This window comes from Centroberyx gerrardi, chromosome 4 (genome assembly GCF_048128805.1).
Source record: "Centroberyx gerrardi isolate f3 chromosome 4, fCenGer3.hap1.cur.20231027, whole genome shotgun sequence".
NCBI classification, from domain to species: Eukaryota; Metazoa; Chordata; class Actinopteri; order Beryciformes; family Berycidae; genus Centroberyx; species Centroberyx gerrardi.
In genome coordinates, this window is record NC_136000.1 from 26168259 (window position 1) to 26186464 (window position 18206).

The 18206-nt window shown below is 39.7% G+C and overlaps 1 protein-coding gene across 1 annotated transcript; it reads right to left on the minus strand.

The window, feature by feature from the left end:
- Positions 1 to 1760: 1760 nt before the first annotated feature.
- On the minus strand, positions 1761 to 16066 carry LOC139930255 (cytochrome P450 2D15-like). Its single transcript, XM_071923374.2, has 11 exons — positions 15905 to 16066; positions 13462 to 13624; positions 12576 to 12728; positions 11907 to 12067; positions 11386 to 11454; positions 11185 to 11289; positions 10775 to 10913; positions 10480 to 10565; positions 10207 to 10308; positions 2912 to 3053; positions 1761 to 1948 (listed from the first exon to the last, which is right to left on the minus strand). Exons 1-11 carry the CDS (start codon positions 16064 to 16066, stop codon positions 1761 to 1763), a joined length of 1470 nt encoding a protein of 489 aa, XP_071779475.1.
- Between the last annotated feature and the right edge of the window lie 2140 nt (positions 16067 to 18206).

Consider the following 18206-nt stretch of genomic DNA (forward strand, 5'->3'; position numbering starts at 1 on the left):
CCGTCAACAAATATGAAAATAACAAAATCAGCAATGAATTTGTTTTGCTAACAAGTCTCGTCCATGTAGCCAATGCCCAATAAAGCCATGTCTCAGTAGCCATAGAACTCCATTGTATTAAAAAAACTATTAAAAACACGTCAAAGAGCCATGCGGTTGCTCTGGCAGCATATTTCATCATCACGATGCACCGGGCCAGCCGACTTTTTCCTCAAACAACTTAATAAGCCGACCGTAAACACATTTTCCATCTCAGGAAAGTCCCCGGCGTAATGAAGAATTTGTTCCCATTTGAATTTGATTTGGTAATAACTACAGCCTGACTTTTCATGGTAACAGTTAGCGATTTTTAAAATTGAAACTATGTCTTTGTGAGCTGTATTTCAAGGTTTTTAGCTTACAATTGGAGCCAATGACTTCCGGGTTGAAGGCTAAAAATGGTACGTGGGAAATCGGAAAGTGATGGGAGCAGAGAAAACGCATTGTTGATTTTATTTTCATTATTTTCATTTTAACATGCTTACAATTGTTGGAAGTAATGTCTACCTTTCCCACTAGGTGGTGGTCTAATTACACACCTAGAAGAAGAAAAACACAGAATTCAGTCTGAAAGTGTAGTAGACTAGATAGTGATGAAACATAGTAAATCCTGGAGTAAGCAACCAGTTAACTTATTGCAATGTTATTAGATTGGTCTCTGAATTACAACGAATGAATGAATTGCTCAATGTTTATCCATAGTATCACAAGGAACAAGAGAGAATACGTAAGTTCTTAGTGTGAAATGTGTTTGGGACAGCTGGTGTTGACTGCGTGTCAAACACTGTAAAAAAAAACTTACACTACACTGAAAAAACTCCATCTTAACAGGTCATTACTTTTCTTAAAATGCAAAGCGATAATATCTGACAATGGCATGAGATAATTTCACTTGTTTCCGGAATTTTCTAGAAATGAGTGTCAGTATGTTGAAAGAAGGCAGATCAAACCACTAGCATTAAGATAATGTCACTTGATTCAAGAAAATTCTCACTATTTAGTACTTAATACAAGATTAAATAACTTGTTAATATGGACATTTCTTTGCAGTGTACATAGTCTATAATATTTTACTGTATTGCTTTACTGCCTGATAAAGATTACTTGGGAAGAGAAATGCAAACAGATCAGCTCAGTCTTTGAGTTATATGAGTTATAAATGTCACAAAATAGACTTGAGAAGCTCTTGCACAAAGATGCAGTATATAATGAAGTAAAAGAGCAACTTTAGATTAGTCAACAATGGCAATCTTCCACAAATATATTCATTAATGTGCTTTTACTTGTTTGCTTTGCAAGTTATAGAAGGTGGGAAAGTAGTCACTGTATATTATCAAGTAACTTTACTCTGGTCATGTAAAACCCACAGCTGAAATGCAACGAGTTCACATCCGTTCTCTGGGGGTTGTCGAACGGCATTCTGGGAAATGTCGGAAATCACTTACTGAAGTAGAAGTAGACCAGGCAGGTTGAGGGAAAGTGAGTACACCAAAAAGGTAAATTACAACATTTCATCAGAACATATCTCCTGGAATACATTGAACATCACAGACTGATGATACATAACAATGTAAGAGTATCTGAGGGTGGAATTTTCCTTTAAAGTTAATTTCAGTGGAATTCCTCTCTAAGTCTGTCTTGGGATCACAAAATTATTACATTTCGTCTTATGTTTGAATTTGGACTACGACACAAACTTTCAAGGCCTGATTCAAGACCTGTTATGCACTCTCTCTGAATCGGACCACCATGCTGTAGGGTTTGGGGGTCTGGGTCGTCCCAAAGACCAGAGTGTAGTCTGGCTGTCCTGCGTCCTCTGGCCAGCTGAACTGGAACCTCCTCAGCAGAGTCACCATGATCAGGAAGAGCTCCATACGAGCCAGGCCCTCTCCAAGACACATACGGGGACCTGTGGTTTAAAACAGCAATAACATCAGCATGAAGAATATGAACTACAACCACCTTTTCCCCTAGAAGCATATGCAGACTTGTGGTTTTGTGAAATGAGCACGGACTCTGAAATGCAGATTACGTGTTGTAGACACAAATTATGTGAAGGTTACATTGCTCCATCATGAATTGGATTATGAGAACAGCACGAATTGGACACGCCATTTCCACCTGTGCTGGTCATGTGAAAAGGTAACAGTGAAGTTTAGGCTAACTAAAACAATTTGGTTATGGTTAGGGGAAGCTTTTGGTCATGGTTGAATAAGACACACTTTCACTAAAAATGAAAACTTCACTTGTTGAGGTAGACCAGTAGGTCTCCTGTTGCTGTAATACATCTTGACCGGGGTCATACGAAGAGGCAAGCACATGAAACTATACAACTGACGAATCCACAAAGGCATTATGGTTATATTTATTCGGAGTCTTCTGTTTAATATTCTAATTGATGGCCTTGGGACAGCAATATGTTCAATGTCTGAGCTCTTCCAAGAACTCATGTAACAATGCACATGTGTTTGAGATCACCTATCCTAAGTCTAAAGGCGTCACCACATATGTACATTGCTCCTATCTCTCTATAAATTGTATGTTTATTCTTCAGTTTGTTGAGACGAGCTCAACTTTCACAACATTTAAACACTCACTGTAGAAAACTTCTTGGCATCAGTTGGGAATTCAACCTCTGTTATTGGAGTTGAAGGCAAATGTATACACCCATCCACCACTGTGACCAGAATGTCCTCCTTTACACCGCACTATTTCAATGCGAGACTACTACCTGTCATGCCTCCCTCTTCCATGTTGTGGTAGGACAATCTATTTCTCTCACTTTTCATGCATAGAGCATGCATTTGCATTTGAAGACATCGTGCTCATTCCACAACATTTCTGGAGGCCAGGCTCTAAGCAGCTCACGCACCTGTAGAGAAAGGCATGAAGGCCTCCGGCTTGACAAACTCTCCCTGGTCATTGAGGAAGTTTTCAGGGTTGAATTCGTGTGGGGATTTCCACTGTCCCTCCTCATACAGCACCGAGGACAGGTTTGGAATGACAATGGTTCCCTATAGAACAAATAACAACAACGAAGAACAACAGTTAGAGTTCTATTAAAATTTGAAAACACAACCAAAACCATACTCGTTGCCTCTCCCTCCTCTGCTATAGTCCTTAGTCTTGTATGCCCTAGACACAAGACTGTAACATCTGTTACGTCATGAATTATATATAATTTACCTAATTATTACCTAGAGAACATCAAGTCTGACCATGTCCCTGTGTCAGCAAGAAGTAGGTCACCTAACTCAAATTGACTAAACTCCAGTATTGTCCTGTTGTCTGTTTCCACAACTCTACAGTATATTGTCTAAATTCTGGTGTTATCAATTTAGAATTGATTTGCTTCTTGAAACTCTGAGTCTGACTGAGTTCCAGCCATCTAAAACGTAGTTTTCTGATCCTTCATCACTAAATGATGTACTCAGTATTTAAAAAATCGTCTACGATCTATGCTTCTTTTTTGTCTTAAAGAGCTTTTACTTTGTGGAGTGCTAAAAAACACCATTAAAAAAACATTAAAAAGAGGCGCTAGCGAGCAGGCTATGGAGTAGGCTGTGTTTTTGACAAGCTCTGCTGAAATTCGGTTTAAAAGTTTTGTTTAGGCACTCTACACCCACGAAAGGCTACGAAATACTGTTCTAAGTTTATTTTCACTTTTCATTAGTTTAGTTTTGGTATTGCCGCGCCAATGGCCAACAATTTGCGAAAGTATAAATTCACTGGAGGAACCTCCGCTACTGGGCCTAAAGCCGCGAGCTCTAGTGCTCCATCTACCGGGAGCAGCAGTGACTCCCCCCAATGAGATGATCAAATGGAGGCGGCGGACCTGAAAGTCAAAATCCTCACCTCGTTGAAAACGGACATCGCTGTACTGCTTAGGTCGGAGCTAAAGACTGTGCTGGCTGAGGAATTTGAGGCTGTCAAATCCGAACTTCACGCACTAAAAACAGAAGTGGCAAATAATACTGCAACAATTCGCTCTGATGTGGAGACGATGAAAACAACCATATCGGAAATGGAGCGTGGGTTATCATCATGCTCAGATGACGTGACTTCGCTGCAAACCAAGGTAGGCAAGCTCGAGACGGAGGTAACCAGCCTACGGGAAAAATGCCTTGACATGGAGGGAAGGATGAGGCGTTCCAACATCTGAATACTTAATGTCCCGGAGACCCCTGGCTCAAATATTCCAGCGGCAGTCTCCAAACTACTGAAAGAAGTTTTTAACATGGACAAAGATGTTTTGATCGACAGATCACACAGGGGTCTCCAGGCAAGGAGACCAGATGGTAAGCCCCGTGTCATTGTGGCGAAAGTGCATTATTATCAAGACTGTGTCGAAGTCCTTCGCCGTGCCAGGGAGAGCGGTCCTCTCAAGTTCAACGGAACCGCCATCTCCATATTCCCGGATTACCCCCCGAGTGTTGCACAAGCTAGATCTGCATTCAGTGAAGTCAAGCGACTGCTCCGTGGACGAGATGGCATTCGGTATGGCCTTTCCTATCCAGCACGTCTCCGCGTCACACATAATGGAACTGAGAGACAGTTTCAAAGCCCAGAGGATGCCATGGTTTATGTGAAAACCAAAATCCTACAAGAAGCGCCAAAGGACTAACCATGATTTAAGTAAGAGTGATTTAATCTCACATCAGTGTTATGTTGACACTGTCCTCTCTGGTGAGTAAACAATGTAACTACAATGTGACTACAAAAGTTATAAATACCGCCCATTTAATTTGTTAATTGTGTTGAAGTAAGTTAATTGTGGAACGAACACTGCCAATTCAGCAGTTAATTGTAATTAAAGCAAGGAAGATAAATGTCAGTAACACTTACTACTGGCCACCCTTTGTTTTTCATTTTTGTTCTCTTAAGACACTTACATTTACTTAGCCATGCAACCCTGGCTGGTCGGTATGCGATACTTTTCGTTCTTGTAAGTGGTACAGTGATGTCACAGGGCCAATTTTTTCCTTTTTTCTTTCTTTGATTTGACCTTAATATTAAGGAGATGGTAAACTGCTGATTTATGTTTGACATGCTTATCCATAACCAAGTGTTCAGTGAATCGATACCGGTATGGGGGTATTATCACTGGATTGGTTTCAGTATATCTAAAGACATCTGGAGACCAGTGAACAAAACTGAGCCAAAACACAAATGTATTATTATTATCACTGCTATTATTACTATTATTTATTTTGTTTTTGTTTTTTTTAAAGTTTTCTATATCTATAGAATATAATATGCCTTTGGGTTGAAAATATTTAGATATACCAACTTGCTGTTCAATGTGCCTTACATTAAGCTACGTTCTATATACAGTAGGGTCTTGTGTATTAGGGCTAGCACATCCCTTTACAAGCACTTAAATGTGTGGATACTTTTGCGAGGGGTTTGGGAGTCACCTCGTTCCGATAGGTGATGGGGGTTGGGAATTTATTGTACCAGACTTGATTGATTTTCTTCTTTCTTTCCTTTCTCTTAGTGTTTTTATTGAGGGGTCCTTTCAGCGTTCTAGAAAACTCAAGTCCATTAAATCTCAATACGCCTTTAATTTTTTCTTCTCTTAGATAAGACCATGGCTAACTTACATTTTCCAAGCGGATCAGCTAGTTGCGATGTAACCTTTGTAAGCTGGAATGTTAAATCTTTAAATCACCCTGTTAAACGTAAAAAGGTACTATCTCATCTGGAAAAACTTAATGTAGGGATAGCCTACCTTCAGGAAACGCATCTGCGAACTTTTGACCACTTTCGAATCAGGGGAGGATGGATAGGTCAATTATACCATTCTAATTTTCATTCCAAGTCCAGAGGGGCAGCAATCCTTATCAATAGGAACATCCCATTCGTTATGTCAAAGGTTGAAACAGACTCTTCAGGCCGTTACATAATCGTAGTAGGCAGACTATACAATACACCAGTCATCCTGGCTAATGTTTATGCGCGACATTGGGACGACAACTCATTTTTCACAAAAATTTTTGCCCAGCTCCCAAATATGGATACACACTATCTTATTCTCGGAGGGGATATGAATTGTGTACTATCACCTACCTTAGACCGTAGCTCACCCAAAACGGTGACCACATCCAAAGCAGCTCTTGCACTTCAGTTATTTCTCAACACAAATGGGATATCTGATGCGTTCCGTTTTCAGAATCCTACATCTAAAAGCTATTCCTTCTTCTCACCTGTCCATGGGACATACTCACGCATAGATTTTTTTTTTTTGGATAGGAAACTTCTCCCATTAATGAGTAAGTGTGAATATCAGGCAATAGTCATTTCAGACCACGCCCCTTTACTGATGACCCTACGTATACCAATCTCTCACATTAACTATCGTCCTTGGCGTCTCAATTCATTATTGCTGTCTGATGAAGGTTTTGTTAATTTTATCTCGACTGAAATAACTTCCTTTCTTGAACATAACCAGACCCCAGGAATGTCTCTCTCAATAGTGTGGGAATCAATGAAGGCATACCTCAGGGGACAAATCATATCGTACAGTGCACAACTCAGAAAATGTCACAACGCAAGACTCGAGCAATTAACAAATGATATTCTAAGTCTAGATGCAACACTTGCTCTTGCTCCATCTAACGATTTATTTAAACAACGACTAGTTCTTCAAACTGAGTTCAACCTTTTATCAACTAGACACACCGAAAACCTCATTAATAAAACACAGAGTAGGACATATGAATTTGGTGAAAAGACTGGGAAAGTTCTCGCTCATCAGCTTCATCAAAAAACCGCAGATCGAACTATAGCTGAGATAAGTGAGATTCAGAGATTAATCAGTGTTTTCACAAATTTTACTCAAAGTTGTATACTACAGAATCTCTTGGGAACGACTCTTTGTTTGATTCATTTTTTGGAAAATTAGATGTTCCTACAATTAATAATGAGATTGCAGTTGGTCTAGAAGAACCATTTTCGATAGAGGAGCTTACAAATGCAGTCAATTCCATGCAAAATGGTAAATCTCCGGGACCCGACGGGTTCCCAAGTGAATTTTTTAAAAAGTTCGCCAACCAACTTGCCCCTATTTTGCTTTCCGTATTTGAAGAATCATTTATTACTGGCTCCCTTCCTCCGACCATGCGTCAGGCGGTTATATCACTTATCCCTAAGAAAGATAAAAACCCTCTGGAATGCAGCGCATTTCGACCTATTTCACTCTTAAATGTGGATAGCAAAATTCTTTCCAAAATGTTAGCCAGCCGTTTAGAAGCTGTTCTACCCTTAATTGTATCTGACGATCAAACGGGCTTTATTAAAAATCGCCATTCTTTTTTTAATATACGACGCCTATATAATATCCTTTATGATCCCACTCCACCCGATATTCCGGAAATATTAATATCGCTTGATGCCGAGAAGGCATTTGATCGGGTGGAGTGGGATTATCTTTTTTACACCCTCAAACAATTTGGTTTTGGTTCAAGATTCGTCTCTTGGATAAGGGTGCTCTATTCTTCCCCATTGGCAGCTGTCCGAACGAACAGCAATCTCTCTTCCTATTTCCCACTCCGTCGTGGTACTAGGCAGGGCTGCCCCTTGTCGCCCCTTTTATTCGCTATTGCAGTCGAACCGTTAGCGATCGCGCTGCGTGGTGAAGCCGGCATTAAGGGAATACAAAGAAATGGTTCGGAGCATAAAGTATCCCTTTATGCTGATGACATGCTTTTATACCTATCTGACCCCTTAATTAGTTTACCAAAAACACTTAGTTTACTACAAGACTTCGGCAAAATATCTAGATATAAAGTTAATTTACAAAAGAGTGAGATCATGCCGGTGAATACTGCAGCCAAGTCAATTGCATTTAATTCATTCCCCTTAAAGTAAGCACACACAAATTTAAGCACTTAGGAATCTGGGTTACACATGATTTTAAAGACCTCTTTAAAGCTAATTTCCCCCCACTGCTACTTCACCTGAAACAAGATTTGGAACGCTGGAGCTTCCTACCTTTATCATTGGGAGGGAGAATCAATACAGTCAAAATGAACGTGCTGCCCAAATTTTTATATGTATTTCAATGTATTCCTGTCTTTTTATCAAAATCATTTTTTTTGTCTATAGACAAATTGATATCTGGATTTATTTGGAATAAGAAAAACCCTTGAATACGTAAAAGCATGTTACAGCGGCACCGTCAGCACGGCGGACTATCTCTCCCTAATTTTCAATTTTACTATTGGGCTGCTAACATAAGGATTATGTTATATTGGAAGGAGTTTCCATCTCATGGCACTGCCCCCAAATGGTTACAATCAGAAAACTTATCCTGTGGCCCCACTTCCTTATGTGCACTGCTCTGCTCAAAACTTCCCCTATCTGAACCTATATCCAGGTACACTTCAAATCCGATCGTGAAGCATTCTTTTAAGATCTGGACACAGTTCAGACGATCCTTCTCACTCAACGACTTCTCAATCTATGCTCCTATAGTGAGAAATCACATGTTTGGGCCATCGATTATAGATGGAGCTTTTGATGTTTGGGTTAGGAGAGGGGTCACCACAATAAGAGATCTATTTATTGATAATACTTTCATGTCTTTTGATCAGCTAATGCTGAAGTTCAATATCCCCCGCTCTCATTTTTTTAGATTTCTGCAACTCCGTAGTTTTGTATCAGCATCCTCCACTTATTTCCCATCACAACCACCCAGCTCTCTTTTAGATTCCATTTTGAAACTTAATCCATGTTCCAAAGGGACTATTGGGATAGTTTATTCCTTATTAAACTCACATAATTTGGAACCCTTGACTTTGTTAAGGAATCAGTGGGAGGGAGATTTGGGGACACAGTTTCCTGATGAAGTTTGGAAGAAAGCTTTAGATAGGATACATTCCTCTTCAATTTGCTTACGACATACAATTATCCAGTTCAAGGTTTTACATCGTCTTCACTGGTCTAAAGCAAAACTAGCTAAATTCACGCCTAGTATTGATCCTATGTGCGACCGATGCAGGCAAACGCCAGCCACCCTTTCACATATGTTTTGGTTTTGTCCAAAACTAAATGATTTCTGGCAATCGATATTTAAAACCTTTTCAGATGTTTTGGAAGTACCCATAGAACCTTCTGCTACTACTGCAATATTTGGAGTAGCTCCACAAGATACACATCTTAGTCACCAGGCAAAAAATGTGATAGCTTTTGCATCTCTTTTAGCTAGACGACTTATACTGCTTAAATGGAAGGACAAATTCCCTCCAACCTTTAAGCTATGGATTAAAGACCTTATGTATCATTTGACATTGGAGAAAATGCGCTATTCTACAAGAGGGTGTGCTCAGAAGTTTTATACTATATGGCAACCATTTTTGACCTATATAGAAAAAATGGACGCCACTGATATTGTAGTTTTGTAATACTGACCCCATATTATATGTTTTTCTCACCACTCATTATTTATTATTATTTATTTATTTAATTTTATCGTTTATTGCATCTTTTAATTGTATTTATTGTATTTTATTTTTTGTATCTTACCTATGATTCTTGTCACATTGACTTTATTTAAATGTACATGTAATTGTTTGTGAAATCTATTTTGTTTGATTACTAAATGGTACAATAGGGATGGGGCTCTGTTGGAGCAGAAACATGGGGGGGGGGGGATATATTGTGTTTATCCAACTGTATCTGTGATTTATTGCATTTCGTATGACTTTAAATACCAATAAAAAGACTTTGAACAAAAAAACATTAAAAAAAAATCTTTCTCTCTGATGATTGTTGGTGCATTCTAGCACAAACCATTGTCGGTGAGGAAAATATAGGAGATAATAAGGTAAATATTGGACATTTGGACCCACGGTGCGATTGTTTGGCTACAAAACCCTTGGATTATGCTGCACGAGCTGTTTGGAGAAATTTGATGGGCATTTTATACTTTTTTTGAGCTGTAACAAGATGGCTCTGTTAACTTCAATAGTTTGGGAGAAGGCTTAGATGGAACTGAGTGGAACTGAGTGACCACGAACTTCAGGGTTAGGGTGGAGTTTCGACTGACATGGGGGTGAATAGATCATGACTGAAATTTCATTTTGGGGTTATTCAGTAGGATATTACCATGATACGTCTGAAGTCGTTTCATTTTTATCTATGTCACCAATTTTGATTTCCTCTTACCCTGGGTATGGAGTATCCCATGAGCTCTGTGTCTTTAGTGGTGCAATGGAAGACACTGAGAGGAACAGTGTCAGCTATCCTCTGGACCTCATGGATCACAGCCTGCATGGACAGAGACAGCCATTAGAGTAACATGCTGCAGTATAATCTACAGCAGTGCCATCACAGAACACCTCCCATTGTGGCGCTTTCTGAATGTTGAAAACATTCAGAAAGCGGAAGTAGTGCTCTGGTAGCTCTGATTGAAAAGCGTGAGTTTTGACTACTTTATACCTGCATGTAGGGCATCTGGTGTCTGTCTTCAAAACTGGCTTGATCCTTCCCATCCAGAACCTTGTCTATTTCCTGCTGACAACGCTCTGAGAAAGAGAGAGAAGAAGAGATGGGACAGGAGAGAAAGAGTGAGAGAGGTAAGAAAGACACACAAAGATAGAGAAAGAGCAACATAAAAAAACATAACCATGCAAGATATTTAGCAACATATAATGTGTTATTTGACATTCGATATGGTAATATGAAAGACTCTGCATGTGTGAGCATGTCATAATTCATAGCACATAGTACATACCCTGTATCTGTGGATGGGTCGACAGGTAGAGGAAGGCAGTGAGCAGGGTGTTGGAGGTAGTGTCAGTCCCAGCAAAGTGAAGATCCAGAATATATGAATAAAGCTGATCTTCAGAAAATGATGAGCCATCATCTCCTCTCTTTGGAGACAGGGAGGGAGAGAATAAGTGGGTAAACACTATCCCTTCTATCTGTCACTAGCTATTCTCTCATTTGGTGTGTTATGTTACCCCATCCTAATGAACTACTTTAGCTAAAATACAGTATGTCACTGTTCAACAACATGGCAGTTACGTACCAGCTACTACTGTCAATTGAATAGAATCTCTCCACACACACTTACACAAAGACAGAAAGACAGACACACGCATACATGTGTGTGTGTACACACACACACACACACACACACACCTTTTCCAGTTCATCCAGGTAGCAGTCTACGAAATGTCGTGGTTTACCAGGAACCCTGGTCTTTTTGTTCTCAGCCACCAGCTCGATGCCTTTTTCCTGGGCAATCTGGCCAAAAGAGTTCATGTTGAAAAGAACTATAATTTTCACAGGTTCATGTGTTCATTTCCCTCATAATTTTTTTCCCAGGCCTATGGAACATACCTTGAAAAGCTCGAAGGCTTTCTGGAAGGGTAGTGGCAGGTTGCGCACCATTGGAATAGAGTCATAAATCTGAAGGAATAGAGAAAGTATACGTTATAAAGTCAGATAGAATGAACGGTGTTTCTCTCAACATCATCTCCAAAATGCTCCAAAGTTGACTTCGGCATACCAGGCTCAGTGCTAGGCCCGTTGCTATTCTCCATTTATGTGCTATCTCTTGGCGAAATTATCCGTAATTTCAACATCAATTTTCTCTGCTATGCTGACGATACTCAACTCTACATGCCTATTAAACCTAATGTGGTGTTGCTAGTTAGGCTAGGCTAAGCAGGCAGGCTCAATTCAAGTGCATTGTTTAGCTTCTTTCGTTCTGATCTCTCTTAACAGCTAAATTAAAACAATTCAGAAAAAAATAACCATTCTAATACTGCTCCTATGAACTGAACTGAACTGAATGAAATTCCATAATGTGATGACGTTATTGTCTAGTTCTATTCTTATTATTTCAAGCTGTGACTCACCATCCCCCAGCGCCCATTGATTATCTTGGAGGTGTCTTTGAAAATGTGAACAAACAGCTTGAGGAACTCATCGTCATAATCATGCTGGGTATCAAACAGGACTTGGCAGATGATGTTGGAGGCTGCATTATGGAACAACACCTGAGGATTCATGGTTTTACCTGGAAAACAGATGATGATTAGCAACTTTTTTTAGTAGCAGATGTTTCACAGACATGATCTTGACCAAAGTGAGTCACTAGAGGTCACTGGTAGGTTTAACTTCCCTCTATAACGTTTCAATTGCAGGGCTGGGTGGAGTTTTCTGGGCCACACAAGATATTCATTTATGCTATTAAATTTAAGCGAAAATATTAGAACTAAAAAATAAGAAGACTGCATTTATTTGACACTAGAGCCTGGCCCAAGAAATCAACCCAGTCTGTGACATATTGAATTGCACAAGGGAGACAAGAATTACAAAAATGTTGCTTTAGGGAAAACTGAGAAACGCTGGCTATGAGTAACCAATGTTTGGACCAGTGGTGGAAATCAGGCAAATGAGTAAGCTTTGGTCAGCCTTGTTTGGTACTGTAGCGTAAGTCAGGCTGATATGTAAATGCTGAGTAGCCATGGTTGGTCCTACAGTGGTAAACACTCATCATCATGATTGCTCCCTCTCTATCATACCAACACTCTCCTCCAGGACCTTCATCAGGCGTTGTATCTCTCCCAGAATCCTCTCCTCCATGGACTTCTTCCCCAGACCAAAGTTTCTCAGGGTCATCAGACCAAAGCGTCGGTGCTCCCTCCAACCAGGCTCATAATCTGCTAGAATCACTCCTGGAGCATGAGCTAGGGGCAAAAAGGTAGACTTAGAACATAGAGCGGAAAGGATAGAAAGGGTTCACATTCATTCATTAAAATTAATTCATTAAAATTATGAATGGTCATTTGGCTGTTAAACTTAAGATGGATGCTGCACAATGGTGAATAATATTGTCAGGTTAATCAAGTTTTATACAGTTCATGAGACTGCCAATGTGTCATTAAAACCAATGTGAAGTGTAGATTACATTTACAGAGGCAATAGTCCCACACTCATTTACCACTGACATTTCATAAGGCTGGCTCTAAGTGGTTTGACATATGCAATGAGTTTATATCTACCAATAAAGTCAGAATACAAAATGATTAATAATGATTAATTAATTAATAATAGTGAAGTTAAGAAAAGTCAACTTTTGCTGTTACAGTATGAGATTATTACACTGATGTGCTAACAATAACAATGCATTTCATGAAATCGCCATCGTGAAACACGTCACACATGTTAATTCTTTTGAGAAAAGCAAATAAAATATACATTACAAAAAAAGTTTCAACTCCATACCCCTGTACTGAGCAGTTCTGATTGAATTTCTTTGTCTTTTTAAACTGAGTCCTAACCCTATGGAAGAGAGTTTCAAGTCAGAATTCTGAATTAAACTCAGAATTCCAATAAATCTTTGACGTGTGGCCCTAATCCTCTTCCACATAACCCAAACTAATGCAATAAAAAAAACTTGCTCTGTACCTTTCCGTTGTACTGCGTGATTGACCATGAGGTTTTGTGGTCTTCCAGAGAAGTCAGCGGCCTTGGTGACCAGGGCTTCTTTTATGGCCTCCAGCCCATTGATGATGACCACTGGTCTGGGGCCGAAGAACAGACTGTAGATGTTACCATAGCGTTTGGCCAGCTGAGGGCAGAATGACAGCATAAATTATGATTATAATTTTGGGATTAGGTAACATTTACGCCACGCTGTCTGTATTTTTTCATACATCAAAGGTTGAAGCCATTTGAACTTTTCAGACCTCAGTGTACGTAATTATCCGTTAACTGTTCACTAGCGTAGAGACGGTGAAGGTGGAGGTCCCCTTTTCTCTCGATTTTCACAGTGTTTCGCAGTGTTTCACTGATGTCAAGTCGAAATCCTGCACTCTCGCATGGGGATTCTAGTGTGACAGATGAGTGGACTGCCTCCCCATCCCCTGATCCCTTCCACCATTTGGTCCCTGCCCGCATCCTGTGACCCCTGACCCCTCCATTCCTCTTCAAACCCCACCAAGACCCTGTCAGGTCCCACCCCTCTCCAGTAGGTTTACTCACTACATGGCGTCATTTGTTTAATAATGGTATATCTGTTGATTAATGCTTATAAGGATAAAATGGAAAAACTGTACTTCTGGTATGCAAAAGTATAAAAATCCAAGTGAGGCATGACTGTGAGTTGTATTTCTATTCACATGCCTTTATTTAGGGGCACAGAGAGGTTAAAATAACACCAATTTCAGTAATATATCTTCTTCAGTGTACTTCAAATACAAAGAACACAGACAATATATGGGTGACACCCATGTAGGAACTGGTTGTCATGCCACCCCTGAACAGGAAGGGTCATTACATAGTTCACTTGTGAAATACATGACAAAAAGTAAAACAAAAAAAGCTTTCAGTGTCTTGACATATTGATTAACATCTTAATCTCGGTTACTCTAACATAATTGAAATGTAAAGACATTTCCCCAAAGTCAATGATAATATATAATAATATAATTACAATGTAATTATTATTATAATATATAAAAAACTAATTTAAGTCTTATTCAACACTAATTTTGACACATTTTAACTCAGCCTAAATCAATTGCATGTACACGTACAACAATGTATTTTAAAATCTGCATATTTCAGTGCAGCTCAGATAAATAATTTATTTCACCAAGTGGACAATATTCTAAGTAGTGAAGCACAGATTGTCCAGGCACCATATTCACTATGTCAAAATACAAAAACTAGAAATCAAGTAAACATCAAGCCCAGGTAATAGATTTTCATCTGAGATATAAATTTAGTATGCAGTAAAAATAACATTACTTCACTGTCCCAGTACTTAGGAGTCATGTCCTTCACTCTATATAAACGGCCTTAACACCAAAAGTGTTAAAAAAAAAAGAATAGTTCTATACACGACTACAAAAGCTTTAGCCAGGTTATCCAGTTTGTGTCCATTGAAAAACTATCTGGAATTACCCTAAGAACTGACACAATTAGAGATTGAAATGGAGCCAGTTAGAGATTCTAATCACAACCTTTGCAACCAGCTTGTTCAAGTGACCCTCACACAGACTCAACTTTATATGTGGCTATAGAGTCCAGATGTTATCAAGTTAAACAAGCTCAGCTCTGCTCTTTGGACTGTGATTGAATTAACTTTACTTAACACTCTCATGCAACATTAGATGTAGGCTAACCACCTCCTACTAATCTGTAAATAAAACAAAACAAAACAATGACCCAAAGTGTTTACTCGCGCAAGTTGAGGGAAAGAAGCTAAGCAATGATATTTATTGCTGCTGCTCACCATACCAACATTTCATCACCCCTACCTCCACCCCAGCAAGACCAGCAAATTCAAATAGAAAGGTAGCGGATACCCAGCACAAGCAGCACTGTAAACGAGTAGGCCCACCGAGTTCATCATGTTTTGTAACGAAATATCCAGGTAGTGTATAAACTAAACAAACTCCATTCAAAAATCTATCAGTTTCATATTTATGTTCACTTACAGGCAAAATAACATCCCTCATAAAACATGACTCAAGGCATTTTATGTATTTTAATCACCACTCTTCAATTCGGTATACATAGTATGCACCGAACTGCATTTATTTTGATGCATTTAAAATTTTTAGACTGGATGCACAGGATATTGCCACAGTTTTCTTCCACCAAAATATACTGCTGAGCCAGCAGGCGTGAACCCATGAAGCATGAGCCATGAAGATTATACTAGTCCTACAAAGAGTTATAAATATAATTAGTGCCTGTGTAAATCCAGCCAAATTAATATTCTGCTCTCCAGATCTCCAGCAGGATTGTCCATCTTGAATAATCCATCCATCATCTGATAGTGCATTCAATACATGGATATCATATACAACTGAGTTCTATAAGTAGCATTATTCAAAGTTACCCTCTCCAGATCTGCAATGGGACTCTCCAGACTGAGCTGCAGCAGGTTTCCTAGGATGGGGATGGGTCGGGGGCCTGGAGGGAAGTTTTTAGTCCTGTGGTTCTGCAAGAGGAACAGGAGGAGAAATACAGCCACCCAGACTAGAACCAGAGATCCAAACATGATTGAATGGTGACTGATTTAGTTGTGCATTGCTCCCACTCTCCCATGCATATACACTCTGCCTCTCTTTATAAACACACACAACCTTTGGATTGTCCTGGTCATGTGACTTGAGTGATTCTTGGCTCTAATTGGAGTCACTTGTTAACCAATGATTTGACCTTCAGCCTGCCACTCTGTAAATACCTCAAGTGTCACCAGATCTCCATCCAACAAGGGGCATTTATAGGAATTCTGGGTCACCTGAGATGTTACAAAACTGGACCTAGCAATTAGTAGAGTTTGGCCATTACAGTTATCAGTGACAGCTAGCTCCACAATCATGCTCCATAGCTACTGCGCAACTACAATGGTGGCCCATTTCAACAATATGCAGGACACTGTTACATGCTGTATGTGAAGCCGTCATTTCATAGTTCTTGAGAAGGGAACAGCAATAGTATAAGTTGTCCAAACTCCTGCTTATTGTTCAGGTAAGACCAGAAGACCAGTGTGTCCTCTAGGCTTCTGGTTCTGAGCGGTAGTGGTAGTTTTTTTTGTTATTTTCAATGGGGAGAGAGTATTTACAGTGTGCAGTGCTTTATCAGAACACTGCCCCTGTTTTGTGATGCCACATTGAATGCTACAAATTGAAAACATTTTCCTCTTGGTCTGAAGCACTACATCTCAGCACTTTACAGTAACTTGCCAGAAAAAGAACCCTAGTGGACACAATAAGGCTCTAATGAAGCTTATTAATCCAGATCTTCAGGGGCCATCTCCAGCTTGGGACTCAATAAATCATCAGTAACTTTCTCCTGCTCCTGCTGTTTTTGCATAGTATGTATATATGCTGTAATTTTCTGTCAGAAAGTTCTAATGCTGTAATTCATAGTTGTTTCATAGGTTTTTTTCATAAGGGAGAACGGATAAAACGAAACACATTTTACATTTTGTGCTACTATAGCTAAATAAATTTACGGTTACATTGGGCATCCATGGAAATTAAAAAATTTCTATCTACCGTAAAGGTTACACAACTTTTTGTCCTTTTTAGTCCAGCATGCAGGGGCAGACAATCTATCTCCCCATTCTGTCTCTTCTGGTCCATTTTGTCTTCTATCACACACAGTAACAACATAACTTATGTTGACTTCAACATAACATGGTTATTTTTTCAAAAGGATAACTGTGCACTACTTGGCTCAATACAACCACCAACATGTTTATGTGGCATGTTTGTATGCGTGCAATTAACTTCCCTTCTGATCGATAATGATCGATATCTGCTCTATAATACCACTTGAGCACATATAGGGGTTTCAGTTAACAGCTTTCAACCCCACCATTTTACCCCGCAACCACTGTTCCATTCTGGATTTTTCTGGTAACCATTCTGGGTCCTCAAAGGCCTCTTTTAAAGAGACTGATTATAGTGGACGCAGTGCCAGACTTACCTCGGTGTGACCCTCTGACACACCTGCCCTGCTAGAGCTGCCCCAGTCAACTGTAAGTGTTGTTATTGTGAAGTAGAAACATCCAGGAGCAACAACAGTTCAGGTGTGAAGTGGTAGGACACACAAGCTCACAGAACGGGACCGCCAAGTGCTGAAGTGCATAGCGTGTACAAATCGTCTGTCCTTGGTGGCAATGCTTACTACCGAGTTCCAAACACACAAACACAAACACAAACCTAAGATCACCATGCGCAATGCAAAGCATCGTGTGGGGAATCAGAGTTGGTTCAGAGGAATAAGCCCCCCCCCCAATATTTTATTATTTTCTTTTATTATGGAGATACATTTCAGTAGCCTACTTACCTCGTTTTTCAATACTTCCCTTTTATCACTTACCAGGGCTGCCAACTTTTCAGAAAACCTTGGAGTGATTTCATTTTTGTACTTGAAGTAAAGAAACATGACTATTTACAGCCATTTCCCCAGTTTCACAACTTCTGATCCTTACCCCAACCATTAAAAAATGAACATAGAAATAAAACTGTTTTTGGCCACCAGAGGGATCATTGACCTGGTGGCCAAAGACCGCAACCTCAGTATTTTCAACAATGTGGACAGGATGGAGTCAGTGAGTGAGTGAGTGAGTCAGTGAGGGACATTCACTCTTCTAGGCCGGTCCCCTACACTACAGGGTCCAGCAAAAT